At 59.6% G+C, this 21052-nt stretch overlaps 1 protein-coding gene across 3 annotated transcripts in view; it reads right to left on the bottom strand.

Moving 5' to 3' along the window:
- Positions 1-19450, bottom strand: part of PLXND1 (plexin D1) — a 52247-nt gene extending 32797 nt beyond the window's left edge. For 2 of the 3 annotated variants that reach the window (XM_036869271.1, XM_036869269.1), the window contains exons 1-2: positions 18045-19449; positions 1951-2127 (exon numbers count right to left, since the gene is read on the bottom strand). In XM_036869271.1, the coding sequence (XP_036725166.1) occupies positions 1951-2127; positions 18045-19361 (1494 nt within the window). In that variant the 5' untranslated portion in view covers positions 19362-19449. Of the gene's footprint in view, positions 1-1950; positions 2128-18044 lie in introns of all 3 variants that reach the window. The other variant, XM_036869270.1, reaches the window with a different exon arrangement.
- Between the last annotated feature and the right edge of the window lie 1602 nt (positions 19451-21052).

Genomic DNA, 21052 nt, shown 5'->3' on the forward strand with positions numbered 1-21052 from the left:
CCAGCCTCATCTCCACCCACTAAACCCGACTCAACATCCCAGCCTCTGAGCCTTTTCCCATGCTGTGCTCCCTTCTGGAACACTTCCCTCTCCCCCTTGGACAAAGATTTGTCCTCCCAAGGTCTCCAACAAAAAGGAGGGCTTCCCAGATGCCCTCCACACACCCAGTTGGAATTACTCTCTCCCCAGGTTCCCACAGGCTGTCCCTGCCCTTGCAACATCCCTCGTCCCAAGTGGCCTCTTGGCAGAGTCTGTCCCGGGCAGCTTGGCCCCATTCCTACCCCCAGGCATCCAGCAGACATGTTTCTACTCCTTCAACAGTCTACTGATGGGACTTCCCTGGTGGCGCAGTGGTTAAGAATGTGCCTGCCAATGCAGGGGACACGGGTTCGAGCCCTGGTCCGGGAAGATCCCACGTGCCGCGGAGCAACTAAGCCCGTGTGCCACAACTACTGAGCCCGCGCTCCGCAACAAGAGAAGCCACCACAATGAGAAGCCCGCGCATCGCAACGAAGAGTAGCCCCCGCTCGCCACAAGTAGAGAAAGCCCGCGCGCAGCAACAAAGACCCAATGCAGCCAAAAAAACCCAAAAAAACAAAACAGTCTATTGAGCACCTAGTGTGCTCTGGGGCCTGGGCTGGGTGCTACGATCTAAGCCCCAAGCTGGACAAGACTGGGCGGGAGATGACCCAGCACGGCGCAGGGTGGAGGGTGAAGAGGTCCAGGTTGAGGGGTGGGGCGGCTCTGTGCTGACTGGACCTGAATTCAATCCCGGTTCTCGCTGTGTGACTTTGGGGCAGTTGTTTCCCCTCTCAGAGCCTCAGCGTCCTCATCTGTGAAATGGGGATCAAGGCTCTGCCTCCCATGAAGGGATGTGAGAATTAAACAAGATGATGCCCATGACATGCCTGTTGAGGCTGGGTAGGCAGTGGTGTCTAATAACTGCAGCTTCGTGGGTGGGGGTGGGGGAGAGTCCTGGACAGATGGGGAAACTGAGGCTCAGAGTGAGAAGTAACCACCCCAGGTCACACAGCTGGGAGGGGAGGAGCGAGGATCCCCATCCGAGTACCTGACCCCAAAACACAAGCCCCACTGTCTGCGGACCCTCAACGGAAGCTTTGAAGGTTGAGGAGGACCCCTGTCCCCTCCCTGCTCCCACGCCCGGCATCTCCCCCAGAGATGTCAGTGGGCCCGCTAGGGTCCGGGGCCAGGCGGGCTGGGACGCCGACCCCCAATGCTCACCCCCAGCCTGTGGCGTCTGCCCGGGGAACTGAGGGAATTGGATTATCTTATCGGATCTGAATCAATTAGGCCAGGGCCTGGTGCCAGTTGGAGGCATGCCAGGTGGCTGACGTTCCGGACAGGCAGGGTGTGGTAGGTGCCTGGGGGGCAGGTGCACGCCCTCACCTGGAGGCCGCTAAGTGGGGAAACCAGATTCCTCTCACCCCTTCCCAGCTCCAGGCAACTCAGGGCCAGGCATCATTACCTCCAGAAACCAGTCACTTTGGTTTCGGGCTGGGGCATCTGCAGAGGGCGGCCAACAGAGTGGAGGAGGAAACGGGAGGGAGAGTCCCCACTTGCCAGGCTGTGGCCTCCCCCCGCCCCTTCAAAGCCCTACAACAGTCTCAAGAGGCCGAAAGTGCAGCCCTTAACAGATGGGGAAACTGAAGCCGGGTGAGAGAAAGTTCACTGCCCAAGGTCAAACAGTCTGCAAGTGGCAGAGCCCAGAGACTTGAACTCAGATCCACCCGATTTCAAAAACCCTGTCCTGGAGCCCTGAGAGAAGGGCCCCCTCTCAGCCCCGGATCCCTCCTCTGCACGACGGGCACTTACTGCTGTGAGCAAGAGTGGAAGAAACAGACGTGGAAGATGCCGCCTTATAACCCGTGGGCCCCTCCCCCCAACCCCTGCCCTCTACCCCCCCGGGGACCCCCCCAGGCCCAGCCCTACCTTCAGCAGCCGGCCACTGACTGTGCCCAGGAAGACCACCGTGTAGTTGCCCACGCTGGCCACGGCCACGGAGGAGAGGCCTGGGGCTCGGAACACGGGCGAGGCCTTCAGGGGCTGCAGGATGGACAGGGGGTGCTGCAGGTGGGCGGCCCCGCAGTCCAGCTGTTCCGGCTGCAGCTGGAAGAGAGACTCATGTCAGACCTCGGCTCCGGAACGTTCTCCAGCTCCCTGCCCACACAGCCGGCTGTGGTCTCCGGCCTCAGCAACAGTGCTTTTAAAGTCCTGCTCCGGTTCTGTATGCCCAGCGCTGGGCTCAGGCCCCAACATAAGCAGGACCCCGTCTCTGAGCCCAGGTCGACCCCTGCCCTTGGCTTCAGTCACAGAGCTGCCCCAAGGAGATGGGTACGTTCCGGGCATGCAGGAGCTGGACAGGAGGAGTCATGTGAGGAAGGCAAGAAGGCCCAGGGAGGCCAGCCTCTGCCCCAGCTTACCTACCGACACCCAAGAGGTGTCCCTCCTGTCCCGGCGAGGTCTCCACAGCAATCATGGGGCTTCCTCCCCCCAGGCCCCTGCTCTGACCCCAGCAAGCCCCTCCCGAATTCCCAGCAGTTCACCAGACCCAGGTTGAGGGCTCCCCAAACTGAGGCCCCTCTCTCCTTTCCCAACACACATCCCTTCATCTGCCCACATTACAGATGGGCAAACCGAGGCCAGGTGTGTCCAAGTGCACAATCCTGCCATCCACATCAGCCCCACCTCACAGGAGCGGGAAAACCGCGCTGGCATCCCCAGTCCCCGCCATTCCCTGGACTTGCGCCCACCTTCCTTTTCCACCTTTCTCTGAGTTTTGTTGGTTCTTTCAAAGGTTTCTTCTGCAATCTCCACAGAAGTACAACACAGGCCTCCAGGAAGTGCCTTTCAGAAGACAACTGTGCAAATCCACAAGGATGCAGACACAAGGGTGTTTTAGAAGAACGGGGGTTGGGCGACACAACCTCAGTGTCCGCGAGGATTGAGCACATCATCCAGGAGAGCCACCCCAGCCCTGGGAGACACCACAAATCTGCACTGATTATGAAGAAAGATATCTGGCTGAGAAAAGTCCCAGGACGTCATGGGGCCTTTTTGGTAAAACTGGCACATAAACATTAAAGTAACAGTCACGACAGCAAACGTAATAACAGGCCACGTTTACTGGGAACTGACCCTGTACCGGGCCTGTGCATCAACTCCCTGAATCCTGGCAGCCCTCTGAGGTCCCATGTCACAGATGGGGAAACTGAGGCTCAGAGGGAATGTGGCCTGCTCCAGGTCACCAGCTGCAATATCGCGCCACCAGCACTGAAGCGGCCAGCAGAACTGGCTTTAGGGCACGGCTTTAGAGAGAGGTTTTTTCCCCCTTATCTGTGCTTTTTGCAAGCCAAAGCCACTGATGATGTGCCCACATGGGTTTTGTACAGAATCTCAACTAGTTTTCAAAAGCAAACCATAAATACCAGGTCCTTCATTCTTGGGAAAATAAACAGAGCTGAGCCCTGAGCCCAGCGATGGGGTGGGGCTGCGGAGTGCCCTGGGCCACAACTCATGACCGGGTGGCCTTCCACAGGATGGCCAGGAGCGCGACCGGAGCAAGTCGCTTCACTCCTCTGAGCCTCAGTTTACTCAACTATAAAATGGGTGCATCTCCAGCACCTCCCTCATAGGCACTCGGATACGACAGTTCATTGTAAAGCGCTGGCACGGAGCGTGGCTCACAGTAAATGCTCCAGGAGTGTCAACTGATACTATCGCTGTTTCAGATATGACAGTCACTGAAATTATTATTATAAAGTGGAATTTGGGGGCAAATCATGCCTACCTCAAAAACTTTCTAACCTGGACCACCTGGGACCACCTTAAGGCAGCCATCCTCTCACCGAGGAGGCTCTTCCAGGCCCCTCTTCTCTGGGCCAACTCTTGCCCTCAACATTTCCCCCTGAACACAGCTGCCAAGTGAGCCCTTTAAAGGTACAAAGGTCTCCTCTGCTTGAAACCCTCGGATGGTTTACACGCTACTGAGAATAAACCTTGAATCCTAAACCCTCCCTTCAGGCCCCTGGGATCTTCTGGGCCCATCCCATCCCATCCTTGCCCTCACTCCTCCACTCCAGCCACACCAGCCTCATTTCTGTCCCTCAAACAGTCCAAGCTGGGTCCTGCCACAGGGCCTTTGCCTGTGCCAGTCCCTCTGCCTGGAATGCCACTGCCCAGACTGTCTTATCACTGGCTCATCTTTCAGCTTCAGACTACCCTGCCTGACCCATCCTCTGTGTTCACCTCTGTGCCCAAGTTGGGGGCCGGCCCTGGAAGGAGGCTGCTGGCCCATCTCCCCAGCGGCCTCTCCCAGCCCTGGTCTCACCCCCCGCAATCCTGCGGCTGCAGGGAAGAGATGAGATAGCTCCACCAGCGAGCAGGCAGGACAGCGGGCACCTGGGCCCAAGACCTGTCATGAGGACGCTTTTCCCAGGGGTTGTATAACTTTTCTTCACTGAAATCTGTGGATTACTAGTGCCATTTAATAATACGTTGTTCTAAAATTAAAATTGTAAACCCTCGCCCAGGGGACAGGCGCTTCCTCCCTGAGCTCTGGGAGGGGTGGGAAGGCAGGAAGGGGACACCTGGAGGGCCTGGGTGACAACTTTGGGGTTTTCTGCACTGGGCCCTGCGATGGGGGTTCCCCAGCCAGCCAGAATGGGGGGTCCTGGGAACAGCTGGACCAGGCGCCCAGATCAGGGTGATTTGTGGGCTGGGGGTGCAGAGAGGATGAGGCGGGAATGGCTGGGAATCTAGCTCTCGCCTGCCCGCCCTGACGCTCACAGCCATTAATTCTGCACTGGAGGAATTCTCTAAAAAGCCTTTCCTCTGACTTTTTTTTTTCTTATTCTAAAAATAAAATTTAAAAAAATTTTTAAAGGAGAAGTAACCCGTTGGCTGCTTTGCATGATCTGTGCTCTGAGGGGGAAGCTGGCTCCCCAGCCACCAGGGGAAATCACAAGGCTACAACTGACTCGAAAACGGAAGCCAGACACACGTCCACTGGGCAGGCGGGAAAGGCCTCCGCTGTTGGGGGATGTGGCCCAGGAAAGGGGGAAAGTGGGCTCGGGGGAACTGGCGGCCGTCCCGGGTGTGCCCTCAGCCGAACCCGGTCTCCAGGGGCAGTCAGCTCCAAGGCCCAAAATACTGCTTGCCCTGACCGTGTGACACGGCCTGAAATCCCTCCATCAGCACCAGCCCGCCTTCCAGTCTCACTCGGCGTTGGTCTTTCAAAACACAAATTCCTCTGAGATCAGGGGGAGGGCTGGACTCTCACAGTGGCCTCCTCCAACCCACAAGGGCCACCTTCCCAAGCACAAGACTGGAGAGCCCCTCCCTGGCTTTTGGCCATCCTCAGGGTAAAGCCTGGCATTCAAGGCCTCTGTGATCTCGCTCCTGCCGGCTGCTCAGGACTGGAGTCTCACTTCTTCCTCTGCCCCGCCCTCAGCTCCGACCACATCAATCTCCGCAGTTTCTCAAATGTGGCCACACTTTCCTCCTGGGGCGCCTGAACCTTCATGATGTTGTTCCCTCAGTAGCCAATGCCCTTCTCATACCTCTGAGCCCTCCATTTCCCCTCCTCTTGACCCACGCTGTTCCCTTTGCCAGGCGTGCCCAGGCAGCAAGTTTTCAGCCAGCTTGCAAGATGCAATTGCAAAAAAACCTCTCCAGCCCTCTGAGACAGCACTGTGCTGGTCACCACCTTCATTTCTCATGGTAGAATGGTAGCATATGCATGAGCTTCTCCAGGGTGGAGACTGTGCTCTGGGGTGAGTGTTTACTAAAGAAAGGAAACTAATTTTGACTAAAGTGTGAATGACTGTATTCAGCTTCTTCCTTTCCAAGCAGAAATAATGAGAGGGACTTCCCTGGTGGTGCAGTGATTAAGAATCTGCCTGCCAATGCAGGGGACACGGGTTCGAGCCCTGGTCCAGGAAGATCCCACATGCCGTGGAGCAACTAAGCCCGTGCACCACAACTACTGAGCCTGCACGCCACAACTACTGAAGCCCACGTGCCTAGAGCCCGTGCTCCGCAGCGAGAAGCCACCGCAATGAGAAGCCCACGAACCACAATGAAGAGTGGCCCCCGCTGGCCACAACTAGAGAAAGCCCATGTGCAGCAACGAAGACCCAATGCAGCCCAAAATAAATAAATAAATAAATTTATATACATAAAAAAGAAAAAACAATGAGAGCAACACTGCCATGCTGGGCGCTGGAGAACGGAAGGAAAAGTATGGTTCAAGTGTATGTCAACTGTGCGTGTGACAACACGGGGGAGCCAGGTGTTCAGTGCCAGGCAGCACCTGGCTGCTACTTTTGGTTCCTCTAAGAACCTCAGTTGATCCTTCTCTAAAATGGGATGAGCAACGGGTGGCTGCTGGTCTCAGCTCTTTTCTAGGAGCAGGACACCTCCCCTCTCTCCGCTGGCGGCCTCCGGGGGCCAAAGCTCAGCCCTGCCCACTCTCCCACTAGAACTCCGACATACTGATTTCACTACCAACTGTAATTGTGTTGACTTTCTCTCCCCAGGAAGCCAGCTGGAGCAAGAGCTTCCAGAGCCTGGCTTCTCAGCCTCCCGCCTCCTGCCTGCAGAGCCCACCAGACCTCAGCCCCACCGCAGGTGGCACTCCGAGCAGGATGAGGCGTCAGTGGCAGACTACAAGACCCAGCGGTTCCGCCCCAGGTGTAGACTACACCGGCTGTCGGGGTTTTGTGCTTGGGAAGTGAGGGCACTTTCCTGCCTCAAGTTTTTGGTTGTTACCGAACCCCGATCCCCGGAAAGTGAGGTTTCACTGCCGAGGAGCTGAAAGCACACCAATCACTTTGGGGTATTAAGCAGCAGACTGCAGGGCGGCCTGCCGCTCACCACACGGGCTGGGGGCTGCACTGAGCCCCCTCCCACTCACCCTTCCACAGCAGCCAAAAAGAGCTCTTACAACCGCAAAGCACTAAATGCGACGTGGGATCCCGGGAAAGAAAAAGGACATTCGTGGAGGAAACTCTGGAGTTTAGTTGAGTGTAAGATACCAATGTTGGTTTCTTAGTTTTGACAAATATATGTCGCATCTGTCATAACGTGTGATCTTAGCAGTGGGGAAAACTGAGGGAAGGGTATGCGGGAACTATCTGTGCTACCCTTGTAACTTTCTTGTAAATCTAAAGTTATTCCAAACTAAAAAGTTGTTTTAAAAAAAAAAAAGAAAAAATGCAAAGTGGCTTGTGTCCCTCCCATAGCTCAACAGCCTTCAATAGATCCCCAGTGCCCTCAGCATAAACCCAAAATTTGCTCCTGGGCCCTCAAGGCCCTGCTCGACCTGGCATGCCCCTCTGTGGCTTCCCCCAACCCCTGTCCTGGCCAGCTCCTTCTCCCTCAGCGTGGACAGGAGAGGAGGGGCCAGGACTGGAGAACGGGGAGCCAGCAGGGCAGTAATGGGGGTCTGACAGGCACAGCATCAAAAGCCAGGCCTAGAAACAGGGCACTAAACTCTGCTTCCTGCAGAGCCTGGGTGAGTAAGCCCTCCCCCCACCTTCTCCCGAAGCTCTGAGGTTAAAGGGGGAAGTGTTCTCCAGGTCTCCAAGGGCACAGATCAGGCCCAGACTTGAAACCACACCTGCGACTCCCAAACCCAAACTCCACCCAACCACTTCAGCCTGTGCGTGCTCTCGAAACACGGCGGCTACTGGGCTACGGCTCCACTGAGCTGACCTCTCCACTGAGGGTAAACCGAGGCATGAAAAGAGCCCTGGGCCTACCGCATGCCGGTCCTGGGAGGGGGCAGGACAGACTCAGCTCTGGGGGGCCTCTGGCAATGGCCCTCACACCAAGGAGGAAGCTGCCTGTTGCCAAGAAAGGAAATACCAGCACCTCCCAGTTGGTGATCAAGATGTTCACTTCCTGAAGGGGTGGAGGTGGGGGGCAGTGGGGGAGAGAATGGCCAGCCAGGCCAGAGAACAAGTCAGCAGGCCTGGCTCTGAGTGGGAGGGGAAAAGCAGTGCTTTGGGGAAACTGAGGCACAGAGAGGGGCAGAGGCTTCCTCAGGACACACAGTGCAGTAATTCTCTTCCTGGTCCCAGGCTGCCTGAATCAGGCAGGAAAAACCAACAAATGGCAATGGGCAGAACAGCTTGCGTGCACCCTTCCACAGCTTCAGAGGGGCCTGCCTTGGCTTCCCTGACCCTCTCTCTGGAGGAGGTGGATCACCCAGCCCAAGCACTGAGGCCGTCCAGGCCAGCTGGGCACCACCTGGAAGGGCCGTGTGGACCAGCCAGCCAGGCCGCCCTGAGCACGATGTGTCCACCCACCCACAACTGGCACTCCCGACCCTGCCGCCAAACACAACACAGCCTGGAGGGACAGCCCCAGGCTGAGGTCAGAGGCCGGGCTAGCCTGAAGACCTGCTGCATGCAGGCGTGGAGCACACACTCTCGTTGGGTTCCCATTTAACAGACAGAGAAACCGAGTCTCCTGATGTGCCAAGTCTTATAGCTCTTAACTCACTGTGGGCTGCCCCATCCTCACTGAGCCTCAGTATTCTCACCTATAAAATGGGGGCAATAACTGCACCCACTACAGAGGCTCAGCTCACGGCAGCCCTCAGTACTGAGCACCACAGGTGCTCAATGCACATCCCCAACGATCTCTGCAGGCCATTGGGCGGAGGCTCGGGGACGCCCGAGGACAGGAGGGCCCCTGGGACCAGCCGCTCCACCACTCCCCGAACTCAAGCATCTGAGGCTGCATCAGCAGCGCTGCCTTCGCCCGGGCTGGGGCGCCTCTGCTCGGGGCCTGCCTGGGAACTGCTGCCGCAGCCGCTGACTCAAGCAGCCCTTGTTTTGTTAGCTGGACACGGCCCCCCGGACACTCAGCTCCCCCTTCTCGAAGCTGTTTCTCATTCCGGCCCAGCCTGGCCCCGTTTCCAGCCCTCCCCCCGGGTCCCAGAGGAGCACAGTGTGGGATGGGCAGCCAGGACTCTTCCCTGGCCGGGGCGGCGCGGGTTGGGGGGGGTGTCATTCCTTCCCGCCAGCTCCAGCGGGGGAGGGGCGGCAGGCGGAACGCAGCAGCTCCAGCCCCTCCTCACCCTGGAACAGTTTCGGTCCCAGCTTCTTCCCCTGAAGGGACGCAGGCCGGGAGAAGCTGAGAGTGCAGCTGGCTCTCCTGGGGACACCAGGCCTTCCTCCTCCTGGGGCTGAGGGGCCCTGGAGACTGAATTCACACCCTCCTCCCGATCCCCTGGATCCCCTGGGGGTGCTGGCCTCGATCCCAGAGTCATCTGACAATGGCTTGTGACCGACCGCAGCTGAGGGGCTCCCAGCAAACATCTCTGGGCCGGGTCCCATGTGCTGGAGACATGGAGGTGACATGGGGCCCTCTCTCTAGCTATCAATGTCCCAGTTCAGAGACCACCCCCACGTGGGGAAGGGACAGCTTTATAATAGTAGCAACACAGTGGAATCAGTAACACAACAATAATAAGCAGCAATGGTTTACTTTGTGCAGAGACCTCTGCCTGTATAACCTCACTGAACCCTCACCAGATCCTCATAAGTTGCTGCTACTTTATGGTAAAGGAAAACTAAGCCACAGAGAGGTAAAGTGACTTGCCCAGGGTCACACAGCCAGACTAGCCAGAGGTGAGCCTCAAACCTAGGCTGGCTGGCTCCAGTACCCTCGTCCTAATCCACAGTCTCTCCGCCCCCTGCTCTGTCGGGTGCAGCCAACAACTGCTGGGAGTTTGGCCATGTGGAGCTGGAAAGGCCCTGGGTTGCAAGCTGGGGATACTGGGGCCCATCAAGGAGCTAGCCACTTCCAGAGGGTTCAATCACCTCCAACACAGACGGTGGACAAGCTCTGAGAGGGGGATGGGGGGGTGGAGGTGACCACCGATCGCTGTTTAGCTCCTTTCCTGGGCCTGGACTCCACTTCAAGCCCTCTGCCCACGGCCCCCCCCATTATTTACCGATCAGAACAGAAAGCGCACCGTGATTAACGCCCCACTGGGGCCTCGCTGGGCCTCGTAATGGAGCTGTGAGCTTCCTCCCTCCTCCAGCGCGTGATTTATCGTGTTCCAGGGTGAAGGATGGTGGACTGGGTGGGGCGAGCCTCACTGGCCCGGCCGATCTCGGTGGCATCGGCATCGAGATCAGCGGCAGCGGGAGAGTGGGCGGGGCAGCGGGGCCCTTCCAGGCAGCCTGCTGGGTTCGGCCCTGGCTCAACACAGGCTTTGGAAAGAAGGAAAACAGGCGAGCTCTGGGGGGAGCCGGGATCCAAATCCACGTGGCTGGCGCCAGGAGACTTCCCGGGCCTGTCCCCACTTGGGGACCAGCTGGTTTCCATGGCAATCCCCACACCGTTGGCAGAGCTGGAGGGCCCCTTGGGAGTCACCTGGTCCAGCCCCAGTGGGGGCTCCAGGAGAGAGCGTCCTGCTCCCGCCAGCACCTGGCAGGACGAATGTGGGCCAGCAGCCACGGGGTCTCCTCTAGAACCAGATCAACTGTGTCTCACTCTTCCCCCAGGCCTTTACTGGTTCCCTGCAGCCCACAGGACAGTGTCCAAATCCTCGGCCTGCACCCCAGACCTCACATGCTCTCAGCTTCATCTCTGCCTGCTACCCAAACCATGTTCTACCACGTCTCTGAGCCTTCGCCTCTGCCTGGAAGGCCTCCCCAAGCCCCATCTGTCAAAGTCCTGCTCCAACACCCCCCTCCTCCAGGAAGCCTTCCCTGAGTCCCTCAGACTCAGCTCTGCTTTGGCGTACCTTCTGTCCTGAACTCCTCCCCGACTGTCTTGGGGCTCCTGGAGGATAGGGGCAGGGTCCGATTCATGCCTTTTAACGGGCTGCCATGTAACAGAGCTGAGCCCCTCCCTGCCACACTCCAGGGAACCCTCCACCAGGAGCAGGCAGGAGATGGTGCCCAGGAGGTCTGGGCTCTGGTGGGCAAAGGTGGAGACAGCTGCAGTTGTGGGGAACAGGAGCCCTGCACCCGGGGAACCTGGCCCCAGCCTGGAACCACACTGGGCACGGGGCTCGGCAGCTCTGCTGGCCTCACTGGGAAGTTCTCATTACTCCCCACTGCAGCCCCAGCAGGGGAAGAACATCCCTGGGTCTCAATTTCTTCAACTTTAAAACGGACCCATTCACCCCATCACTGTGACCTTGAGGGCCTCTTTGGCTCACACCCCTTAGGTCAGCGTTTTCAGAGGAACCAGGGAGTAAAGGTGATGAGCACAGGCTCTGACACCAGACACCTGTTCCACCTTTTACCCGCCGTGTGACCTCAGGCAAGTCACTTATCTTCTGTGGGCCTCTGTTTCCCCTTCCTGTAGACTTAGCATAACACTCACCCCATTCCACTGCTGGCAGGATTAAAAGATACGCATTATACGTCAAGTGCTTTTGCAAACTGCCTGACACAGAATAAGTTCCCAAGACACAACAATAATAATAATAATAATGATGCCAATGCGAGCAGTTCCGGTGACAGAGTGAGGGCTTTCTTGCCACCCCACAGCCCAACTCAGACTGGGAAACTGAGGCCCAGAAATGGGAAGGGATCCCTCAGGCCCATGGGCTCAGGCCCTCATGCTCCTCTTCCATACACACTGTGTCTGTTCTCCACCCTCCAGCAACCAGAACCCGGAAGCCGGCCTGTTTCCTTAATCTCCATGAACACTGGCAGCCGCGGCAGTGAGTAAATGAGACTCCTGTAGAGGGTGTTTCTGCAGGGGCTAAGCCAACTCACACATGGCCTCCGCTGAACTCCAGGGGTCCCTGTTCTTGTCTATGCTGAGCCCACTTTACAGATGGGGAAGTGGAGGCCCAGAGAAGGTAAGTGACTTGCTGGAGGCCCCAGGGAGGAGGTATAGAGCCAGGATTTGAATCCAGGGAGTTGGTGCCAGGGTCCAGCACTGACCCGTCCACCACTCTGGGCGTGTGTGGGTGTGGCAGGCTTGACGGTGGGCATGGCCAGGGCCGTGACGGCTCCTCCACCCTCCTAGCAAACGCTGGACAGTGAGGGGCTGCCCTGGAGGGGAGGCAGCGGCCTGCCCAGCCCCAGTACACAGCATGGTCCAGGGCTGGGGTCAGGGTTGAAAGGGATTTGTCAAGTCATTCAAACTGACCACATCTCTCATTCACGCACCCAAAGGGCCAGGGGGTCACAATCACATTTTCAGAGATGAATGTCACTAAGTGACTCCCTGCCTCCCTGACTTCCTCAGGAGGCCCCCTCAGCCCCAGCCCCCACTTGTGGCAGGGCCTCTGCAGATACCCTAGCCAGCCTCAGCCGGCTCAGGAACTGAGTCACTGCAGCGGCAGCTCCCGGCTTCCATCCCGGCTTCCATCCGGGGCCTGCTGGGAGGTGCTGCCCCAGAGGGGGTTTTCTACAAAGGGCTCCACCCAAATCTCTGCGGGATTGGGGGGTAACTGCAAAACCCCCAGCTGAGAGCCCACAGCTGACACCAGCGGTCACCCACGGCAGACTCCAGAGCCAGACAGCCAGTCTGCAGGTCCCTATGCCACTAGCCAGCTGCGTGGGACCCTGGGCCTCAGTTTCCCCATCTGTAAAACTGGGGATAACAGCACTTCCTGCCTCACAGGGTGGGGGTGGGGTGCTGTGAGAGCAAACACACTGGCGAAGGTGAAGGGCCCGATGCAGCGTCCCTGCTCAGAACTGGGAGGGTGGCCGTCGTCATTTTTCAGCCCCAGAGAGCTGAGAGGGCACCCAGCATCTGCACACCCCTCAGGCCTACCAGATGCGCAGCGTCTCACCATTAACAGAAGCGGCGCCCGGCGGCTCTCTCCTCAGCCTGTGCCTCCCGCCACTGAGCTCGGGCTGGGAGGCACCCGACACACCCGCACCTCACTCCTCTGTCTCACCCACCCCTGCTCACTTCAGGGCCTGCTTTGGTCCCATCTCCTCCCTCCTCTGAGCGCTCCCTGCCCCACCGGCTGTTCCACACACTGAGCACACTTTTCTCAGATGTATTTCTCTTCTCCTGGTACTCATACCTCCACCTGCCATTTCCTGGGCACTTCGTGGGAGATTTCAGTTCAGAAGGAGACACTGTCCCATTTTACAGTGAGAAAGCATGAGGCCCAGAGAAGGTAAGTGACTCACCTGGGTCACACAGCTTACGGGCAGGAGAACAGGACTCACCATCAGCTCTACCCTCACGTACCTGGCAGTCGAGACTGATGACACTCCCAGGGCAGGGAGGTATGTTAACCGTCTCCTGGCCCAAGATGTGTCTGTCTCTCTAGGCTAGAAGGTCATCCCAGCCAAACCCGCCAGAGCCCCCTCTCCTAAGTGCCCCCAAGTGTCTCTGCTTTTACCCTCGGCCGCAGGGAGCTCATTCCCAGCCCCCAGGCCAACTCCAAATGGAAAGCCCATCTTGGAAGCTTATCTCCCTCCACCTCCACCCAGCATTTCAGCCCCTAAATTGGTTCAGAAAATGCCTTCTTGACGACGGGCACCCACCCACTGCATGCCAGTTTAAAACCGCCTGAGGATTTTTTTTTCCACCTTTACTATAAAAAGACACCTTGAAAATGCAACATTGACATTTCCCTGTCGGTTTTCTTTTTTATTTTAAAATACAAATATTATGGCCATTCATCGGTTAAAGGAAAGATTCAGGGAAAGGAGTCGGACTCAGTCTGCCCTCGCCTTGCTGGGTGGCCCTGTGCCTCAGTTTCCCCACCGAGAGCACAGGCAACTTCCCAACTCACTTTCACCACATACGTGAATTGAGAAAAGGGATCCAAGCTACATGCGACGGAGGCTAATTTTCTCACTTTCTCTCTCAGAATAGTCCAAAGGCCCCAAATATGCCCAAAGCAATCAGGGACAAAGTTGGGGCCCAAGGCTGGGAGGACAAGGTTCCCTGCCTCTTCACTGCCTTAAAGGTGGTGAGCGGGGGGCAAAGCCTCCCAGGCGAGGAGATGGAACGTCCGAGACCACCCCAACCGTGGCTCTGGAGCTTCAGGCCTGAGGCCCCAAGGGCAACAGCACGAGGCTGGGTGCCCAGAGGCCCGGCTGAGCCACCCTGCTTGGGGGGCAGACATCCCTGGAGAAAAGATGGAAGGGCAGGGTCCTGTCCCCCGTTGTCCAGCCCCACTGAGACCACCTGGTGCTGGAGCAGTCAGGCCAGACGGGGCTGGGAGGAAGAGGGACTCCAGGCCCCTGGTACTCACCCCCGCCCCCCTACCAAACCCACCGTCTCCCCCAGAAGCACCCCTGTCACATCCCCGACTTCCATCCCAATGCCGGGCTGGACTGGGCAACTCCCTTCTCCTCCATCCTGTCCATCCCCACCTCTGGGGCTACATCCAGGCACCTGAATCCGTCCTGAACCCCCCCCTTCTTCTCTCTGTGCCCTCAGACCAGGCCTGTCACATCCCCCTAGAACAACACCTGGCCGGCCACCCCTACCTCTGCGCCCAGTGCCCGCCACACAGTAGGTGCTCAAGAAATATTTGCAAATGAAGGAGTGAATCACTTGCCTGGAAGATGGCACCAGCCTCCTTCCTACTCTCCCTGCTTCTCCTCTCTCCTTCTCACCAACCACCTAACGACTTTCTAAACTAGCTCCGTTAAAAACCATCACAGTAACTGCAAACACGTGTGCCAGGCACTCTGCTAAGTGCTTCACCTGTAGCATCTCATTTAATCCCCACAGCGGTCCTGCGAGGTCGGTATTTTTATTATCGTTCCTGTTCTACAGAGGAGGAAACTGAGGTGCTCGTTCAGACCAGATGCTCTGGCTAAAACCCTTCATGGTTCCCCACGTCCCCAGGACACAGTCACGCCTATCCGCACCCACATGGCAGGCCTGCCCGCCTTTCCCAGCCCTGCTCATACTTCCTGTTTCCCCTCCCCGGCCACAATGACCACCTCTCACTGCTCCAGTCCGTCTTGCTGTTTCCTACCTCCAGGCCTCTGACAGGCTGTTGCTTCTGCCTGGACCCCTTCCTCTTCTCCTGCCAGCTTCATGTGACTAACTCCTGCTCACCCACCCACCTGCGCTCTGACACCACTCCCCCCAGAGGCCTTGATGCCCCTTCCGGGCTCCGTCTGCCCGGATGGGATCACAGCACCCAGCCCTCTGGGCTGGAAGGGCCTGGCCACACGTCTGCCGGCACGGTCCACGAGAGCAGACAGTAAGGGAATCACCGCTGGTCCCCAGCACACAGCAACACAGTAGCGACTTAGGAAATGTTTACTGAGGCTGCCATCGGGCGCTAGAGGTGGTCTTCACTGTTGCAGAACAAGCCAAAATAGGCCCCTGGTTGCTGTCGAGGACCAAGCCCAGGCCTGTGCTAATCACGCCCCCCCGGGGTGATAATAACAAGAACAGCAGACATCTACTAGGTGCTTGCTACGTGCCGGGTACAAAGTGCTTTACGTTAATTAATTCATTTGGTCCTCAGCAATCCTTAGAGATTTACTGTCCCCACTTTACAGATGAGGAAACGGAGGCTCAGAAAGGTTAAGTCACTTGTCAAGGTCACACAGCTGGGAAGTGACAGAGTAGAATTTAACCCCGGGTGCGAGGTCCAAGTTCTTAGACTGTAATTGGGGAGCTGGCAACAGCCAGGAGCACTCTCCCATCCCCACCTGAGGCTACAGGCCCAGACCCTGGGGCCTGTGCCCACAGCTGGGCATGGGGAAGGGGAGAGGGGTGTGGAGGACACAGGGAGAGTGGCCAAGGAGGGCCAGGAATCCACCCCACCTTGGGGTGGGGAGGAGGCCCTTGAGCACTCTGTCCCTGGGGCTGTGTCCCTGGAGAGGCCCTGCCCCCGAAGAAAAGGGAAGCCCCAGCTCCCTTCAGCAGTGAGTCACTGCACCAGGCCAGCCTGGGGATGGGGGACCGTGGGAACCAGGACGGTTCCTGCCAGAGCGGGAGGGGGAGAGGGAGACTGTGGCGGCCTGAGGAATCCCACGGATTGCCTCACACTGAGGGCCTAGATGGACACACAAGCCTGGAAAGGCCCGAAGAAGGCCCTTCTGACAGGGTCTTCCCTCCGTAGAGCAGCGACTGACTCCCCATTCACCTCCTCAGGCTCTGAGACCCCCGGTCACAAAGCTTGTGCCCTCCAACACAGCCCACTGGGGCATGTGGCTCTGGGGAGGGGAAGAGTGCATGTCCCAACTGCAGCGCTGGGTGGCCACCCTGACCAAGCTGGCCCCTGCTGGTAGCAGACCCGCTCCCGGGCCAGTCTGCCCTGCTCACCCACCATGACCTTTACTTTCAGGGCAGCCAGCCAGCCGGGTGGTAGGCAGTGTGGGGACCAGCTGCAGGCGAAGGAATCTGCGTTTTCTCAAAGCCCCAGTGTTGGGCACACCCACAGCGGAATAATTAATCTCACGAGCTTCTTGCCAGGGCCTGAGAATCACAGAGGAGGGATGGGGCAGAGCCACAGGGAGCCTGGCCCCAAGGAGAGCTCCGTAATCACCAGGAGAAGGCTAAGTTCTGCATTTTGAGAAGCTGAGGCTTCCTAAGGGAGTGGCCAAGTCTCCCCTGACTCATCTCGGGATGGAGAGTGCAGAAAAGGCACAGGGGTCCACCTCCCAGGGCGCTCTAAAGAAGTGACCCCTTGCTGATGCGCTTCCTTGAGTGGAACCACACACAGAACCCTCCTGCACCCCTGTGTCACGTCCACCCAAGACCAACACACACATCCATCTCCCCCAACCTGGCCTCCTCGCTCCTGCCCTGCCCAGCCCCAGACACCTGGGCCCCATTCCCCCACCCCAGCTGCTGTGGCCCTATACCTGGCCCTCCTCGTTCCCTCCAGACCCCCACGGCCCACTCAAGCGCTACATGCAGTCCTGCTCACCTCCCTGCACTCTCCTGGAGCCGGCACCTCCCCCCACCCCAGTCTCCGGGACTCCTCCAACACACACACTCTGAGTTCCACATCTGTAAGGCGGCAAAGGCTCTGCAGCACTACGAGCACAGATGCTGAGACCAGACAGCCTGGATTCAAATCCTGCCTCTGCTAGTTCTGTGTGACCTTGAGCAAGTTACTGAATCTCTCTGTGCCTCAGTTTCTTCATCTCTAAAATGGGGATGAGAACAGAGCCTAGCTGAGAGGACTGCTACTAAAACCTAGAGTTATGCCATGTGAGGCGCTTAGTAGGCATTCCACAAGTGTTACTGCCTTCCTCATAGCCCCCAGGCCTGGTGCATGCTACATGCTCAGTAAATGTGTGTTGGATGAGTGAATAAAAAGTTGGCCTCAGGAACACACCCATTTGCCAACCAGCGGCCTCCCCAGAGTGCCTACTGGTTTCCAAACACCTGCGTCCCCTGCCGCACACATCCCACTGCGCACCCAGGCCTGCCCTGTTGCACCAGTGTGTCCCTGCCACACGCACCTGCCTGCCCTCACACCTGTGTGACCCAGCTCAGTGACACACAAGTCTGGTGCATACACCTTGCTTCCCCTCACCCCCCATCTGCAGGGCCCTGATGCACACCTGCATGCCTCCCTGCACACCTGCCACACTCGTGCACACACCTGCCAACTCCCAAAGGCAGCCCTCACGGGCTCATGCAGTCGGCCCAGAACATACCTTGGGTCAGACGCTGCACTCACTTGCTGTGCACACAGCCCACTGCTGCGACCCTCACTTGCACAGCCGGGATGTGTATGCACCTTCGGCTCTCTTCAGCGCACACCTGGGTACCCATCCACAACCCGACCGCCCCGCACACCTACATATGTGCACCTGTAACCCAGCATTCATTTGAGTGCCCAACGCGCACACCTAGGCCATATTCACGGCAGTGCCCCCCACCTCTGCTGACAACCTGTATTCTCGCGACTACATCTGGGTCCCCGCAAATGCACCTGTGGCTCAGAGTATACACTTGAGTCTCCATACACGCACATCTAGGTAACGGCACACTCACACGTGTGACCCGCTCAGCGCACAACCTGCCCAGTTACCCGCACGCTCTCTCTCCAGCCCCCTGGGCTGGTCCCCAGCGCCCCCGCTGCCTGGGCATACCTGGATGTTGCGTTTCCGCTCGCAGGCCGGCCCGGTGCCCTGCACCACGCTGTCGAGCACGGCCACCACGTCGGGTGCGGGCTCCACGAAGCAGGCGGTGCGCGCCGCGCGGATCGCGGCTTGCACGTCGGCGAAGCGGAAGGCACAGAGCGCGGCCGGAGCCGTGCGGGCCGCCGGGGCCCCCTGCGGCCGCTCGAAGACGGCAAAGAGCAGCTCGCGCGCGGGGAAGACGGATACCAGGCGGCTGTAGAGGTCGCCGCGGCCCGCGCCGCCCGCGCACTGCAAGCCCAGCTGGATGTAGGACTCAGTGAGCTTCTTGGCGTCGCCGCCGGCGCCGCGGGGCAGGCAGATGCGCGCCAGCAGACTCCGCGCCTGGCTCTCCTTGTCGCCCGCGCGTGCCTCGCTGTTGAGCGCCAGGTACGCATAGGTCTGGGCGCCCGGCTGCGAGTCGGGAGGGTGCAGGAAGGCGCGAACGAAGCCCAGCTTGTGCTGCTCCTTGGCGCCCTGCTTGATCTTGAGAATGTTGTCGTCGGAGGGGTTGAGGTCGAAGGTGAAGAGCTTGGCCAGGTCGCCGCGCGCATCCAGGGAGCGGATGGCGATCTCGGGCGTGTTCTCGAAGCGGTGGTCCTCCAGGCTGCGGTTGCGCGGGAAGAAGGCGCTGCCGTAGCCCGTGTACGTGGCGCCCACGAGCAGGCGGCTGCCCCCGGTGCCGGCGGCCGGCGGCAGGACCAGTCCCACGGTGGACGCGTTCGGGTGGTTGGCCGCCACGTTCAGCATGCTGGGGAACACCGTGACGGGCTCGGCGGGCGGCGCGGCGGGCGGGAAGTGCACGGCCACCGCCGAGATGTTGCCCCGCCGCCGCAGCTGGCAGAAGCCCTGGTAGATGGAACCGCACACGACCACCAGGCCCTGCCCGGGGTCCAGTTGCAGGATCTTGTTGTAGTTGTCGGTGAGGCGCCGCGGGTGCTCGCACGAGGCCTGCGGCAGCTGCGGGGCGTGACACAGCGGGCTGTCGGCCACCGGGCCCACGGCCGCCTCGGCCTCCAGGCTCAGGTTAGCGCCCGACAGCTGGTAGAGGCGGTTGACGGCCGCCAGGTACACCGTCCCCGCCGCGCCGTCCAGGGCAAAGTTGTTGGTGGGCGTGGGCGAGGGGAACCGGCGCTGGATCTCCAGGGCGCCTATCCGCGCCGCCCCCAGGAGCAGCAGCAGCAACAGTGGAGGGCACGGCGGGGCCCAGAATGGCGGGCGCGGCGGCAGGGGGCTGGCCGCGGCGGCCCGGGCGCTAAGGGGTGCGCCGCCCGCGCCGCGACGAGCCATCCGGGCGTGCGCGGGCTGCGCGGCACGGCGAGTGCATGGGGCGCGGCGCGGCCGGGAGCCGGGAGCCCGGAGGCGGCAGGAGGCGGGGGGCGGGCCCGGGCCGCGAGGCGCTTCCTGCCCGCGCCAGCCGCCCCCGGCCCCGGCGCCCCGGCCCGGCTCAGCGGCTCCGCGCAACTCAGGGGCGGGGCGGGGGCGGCTCCGCTGCGGACACGCCCTCGCGCCCCGCCCCCCGCCGCGCCCTGCCCGCCTCCGGGGCCCCCGCCCGCCCGGGGCCCACCTCCCCACGCGCCCCGGGCCCCCGCCCCCGCTGCCCGCCGGCCCCGCCTTCCGGCCGCCGGGCCCTCGCTCAGCTGTTGTTGGGTCTGGCCGCACCGCGCCCTCCAGGACCCTCCCGTGCGGCACCCGCGGCCCGAGGCTCCTTTCCCGGAGCTGCCTCCGGCTCCGTCGCTGGTTGCTTTAGTTCCTTCTCCCTCTTGGCCCCTTGGCCTGTCTCTCGAGCTTGTTTTATTTTTTCCTTTTCTGTCTCTCCCTCCTTCTCGGTAAGTGTCTCTCAGTGTCTCCTTGTCTCTGTGTGTCCCGCCCCCCACCCCAACTCCGTGCGTGCTGTCTCGCCTTTTCTCAGTCTGATTCTCTTTCGCTCTCCCGTCTGTTACCCCGCCCCTCCCCCTTTCTCCCCTGTATTCTCTCTCCCCCTTCTCTCCTGTGTTTCTGCCCTTGGCTCTCTCTCCCTCTCTCCTGGTTCCCTCCGCGCCCGCCCCCTCGGACCCTCTGTCTCTCTCGATCCCTCTACCCCCTCCCTCCTCCACCTCTGTCCACCTTCCTCTCCCCCTGCCCTCCCTGTCTCTCTCCACCTCACACTCCACTCCCTGTCGCAGGACACTGTCACCTTAGATCCCAAACCATGGACACCCCCAGGGTCAGCTGGGCAGGGAGCGCTGCCCCCTCAGGTTCCAAGATCCCCAGCCCAGAAAGGGGTCTGACAAGTGGCAGGGACCAGAGATCAAGGGTCAGACATACAAATCAGGGAAAAGTGAAGAGGAGTTTTCAGGTCTGTGCCAAGCCCCGGGGTACCCAGAGTGGAGCCTTGATCCTGGGGGACGATGGCCCCAGGAGGCCCACAGTTACCTCCTGTGGAGACCCAGCTGCCCTTCCACCCACTTTATTCGGGACTCTGAAAGGACCTAAAATCCTCCCAGATTTATTGAAGACCAGCCACAGGTGAGCTGGCACTGGGCCTGCTTCTCCTTTCACCTGGGAGGAGCAGGTGGGCATTGGGGGCCGGGGCAGGCAGTGATGCTTACAGGGTCACAGAGCTTACATGAGGGCGCTCAAGCAGGGCTCGCTGCCTATCAGGCACTATGCCAAGCCCTTCATGTGTTTTGACTCACTTCGCCCTCACAGCCACCTTCTGAGGCTGGTACGATTACTGTCCCACCTTACAGATTCATAGCCTGAGGCCCGAGAGGTGACTGGACTGGCCCAAGACGAACAGCTCATAAGGAGGAGAACTACAATGTTTGGAAGCCCCAGTCTGCTGGCTCTGAACCCCACCCCAACTCTCCCCCAGCCCAGGCCTCTCAGAATGGGGGGCTCCCACATGGTGCCGTGGTCCTGGCTCTGCGGGTGGCGTGGCCTCCCTCACCTGTTCCCACCTGGTCAGGAAGGAAGAACAGGGGTTTCTCTGTGCCCTA

The sequence above is a fragment of the Balaenoptera musculus genome, chromosome 11, assembly GCF_009873245.2.
Source record: "Balaenoptera musculus isolate JJ_BM4_2016_0621 chromosome 11, mBalMus1.pri.v3, whole genome shotgun sequence".
Taxonomy (NCBI): Eukaryota; Metazoa; Chordata; class Mammalia; order Artiodactyla; family Balaenopteridae; genus Balaenoptera; species Balaenoptera musculus.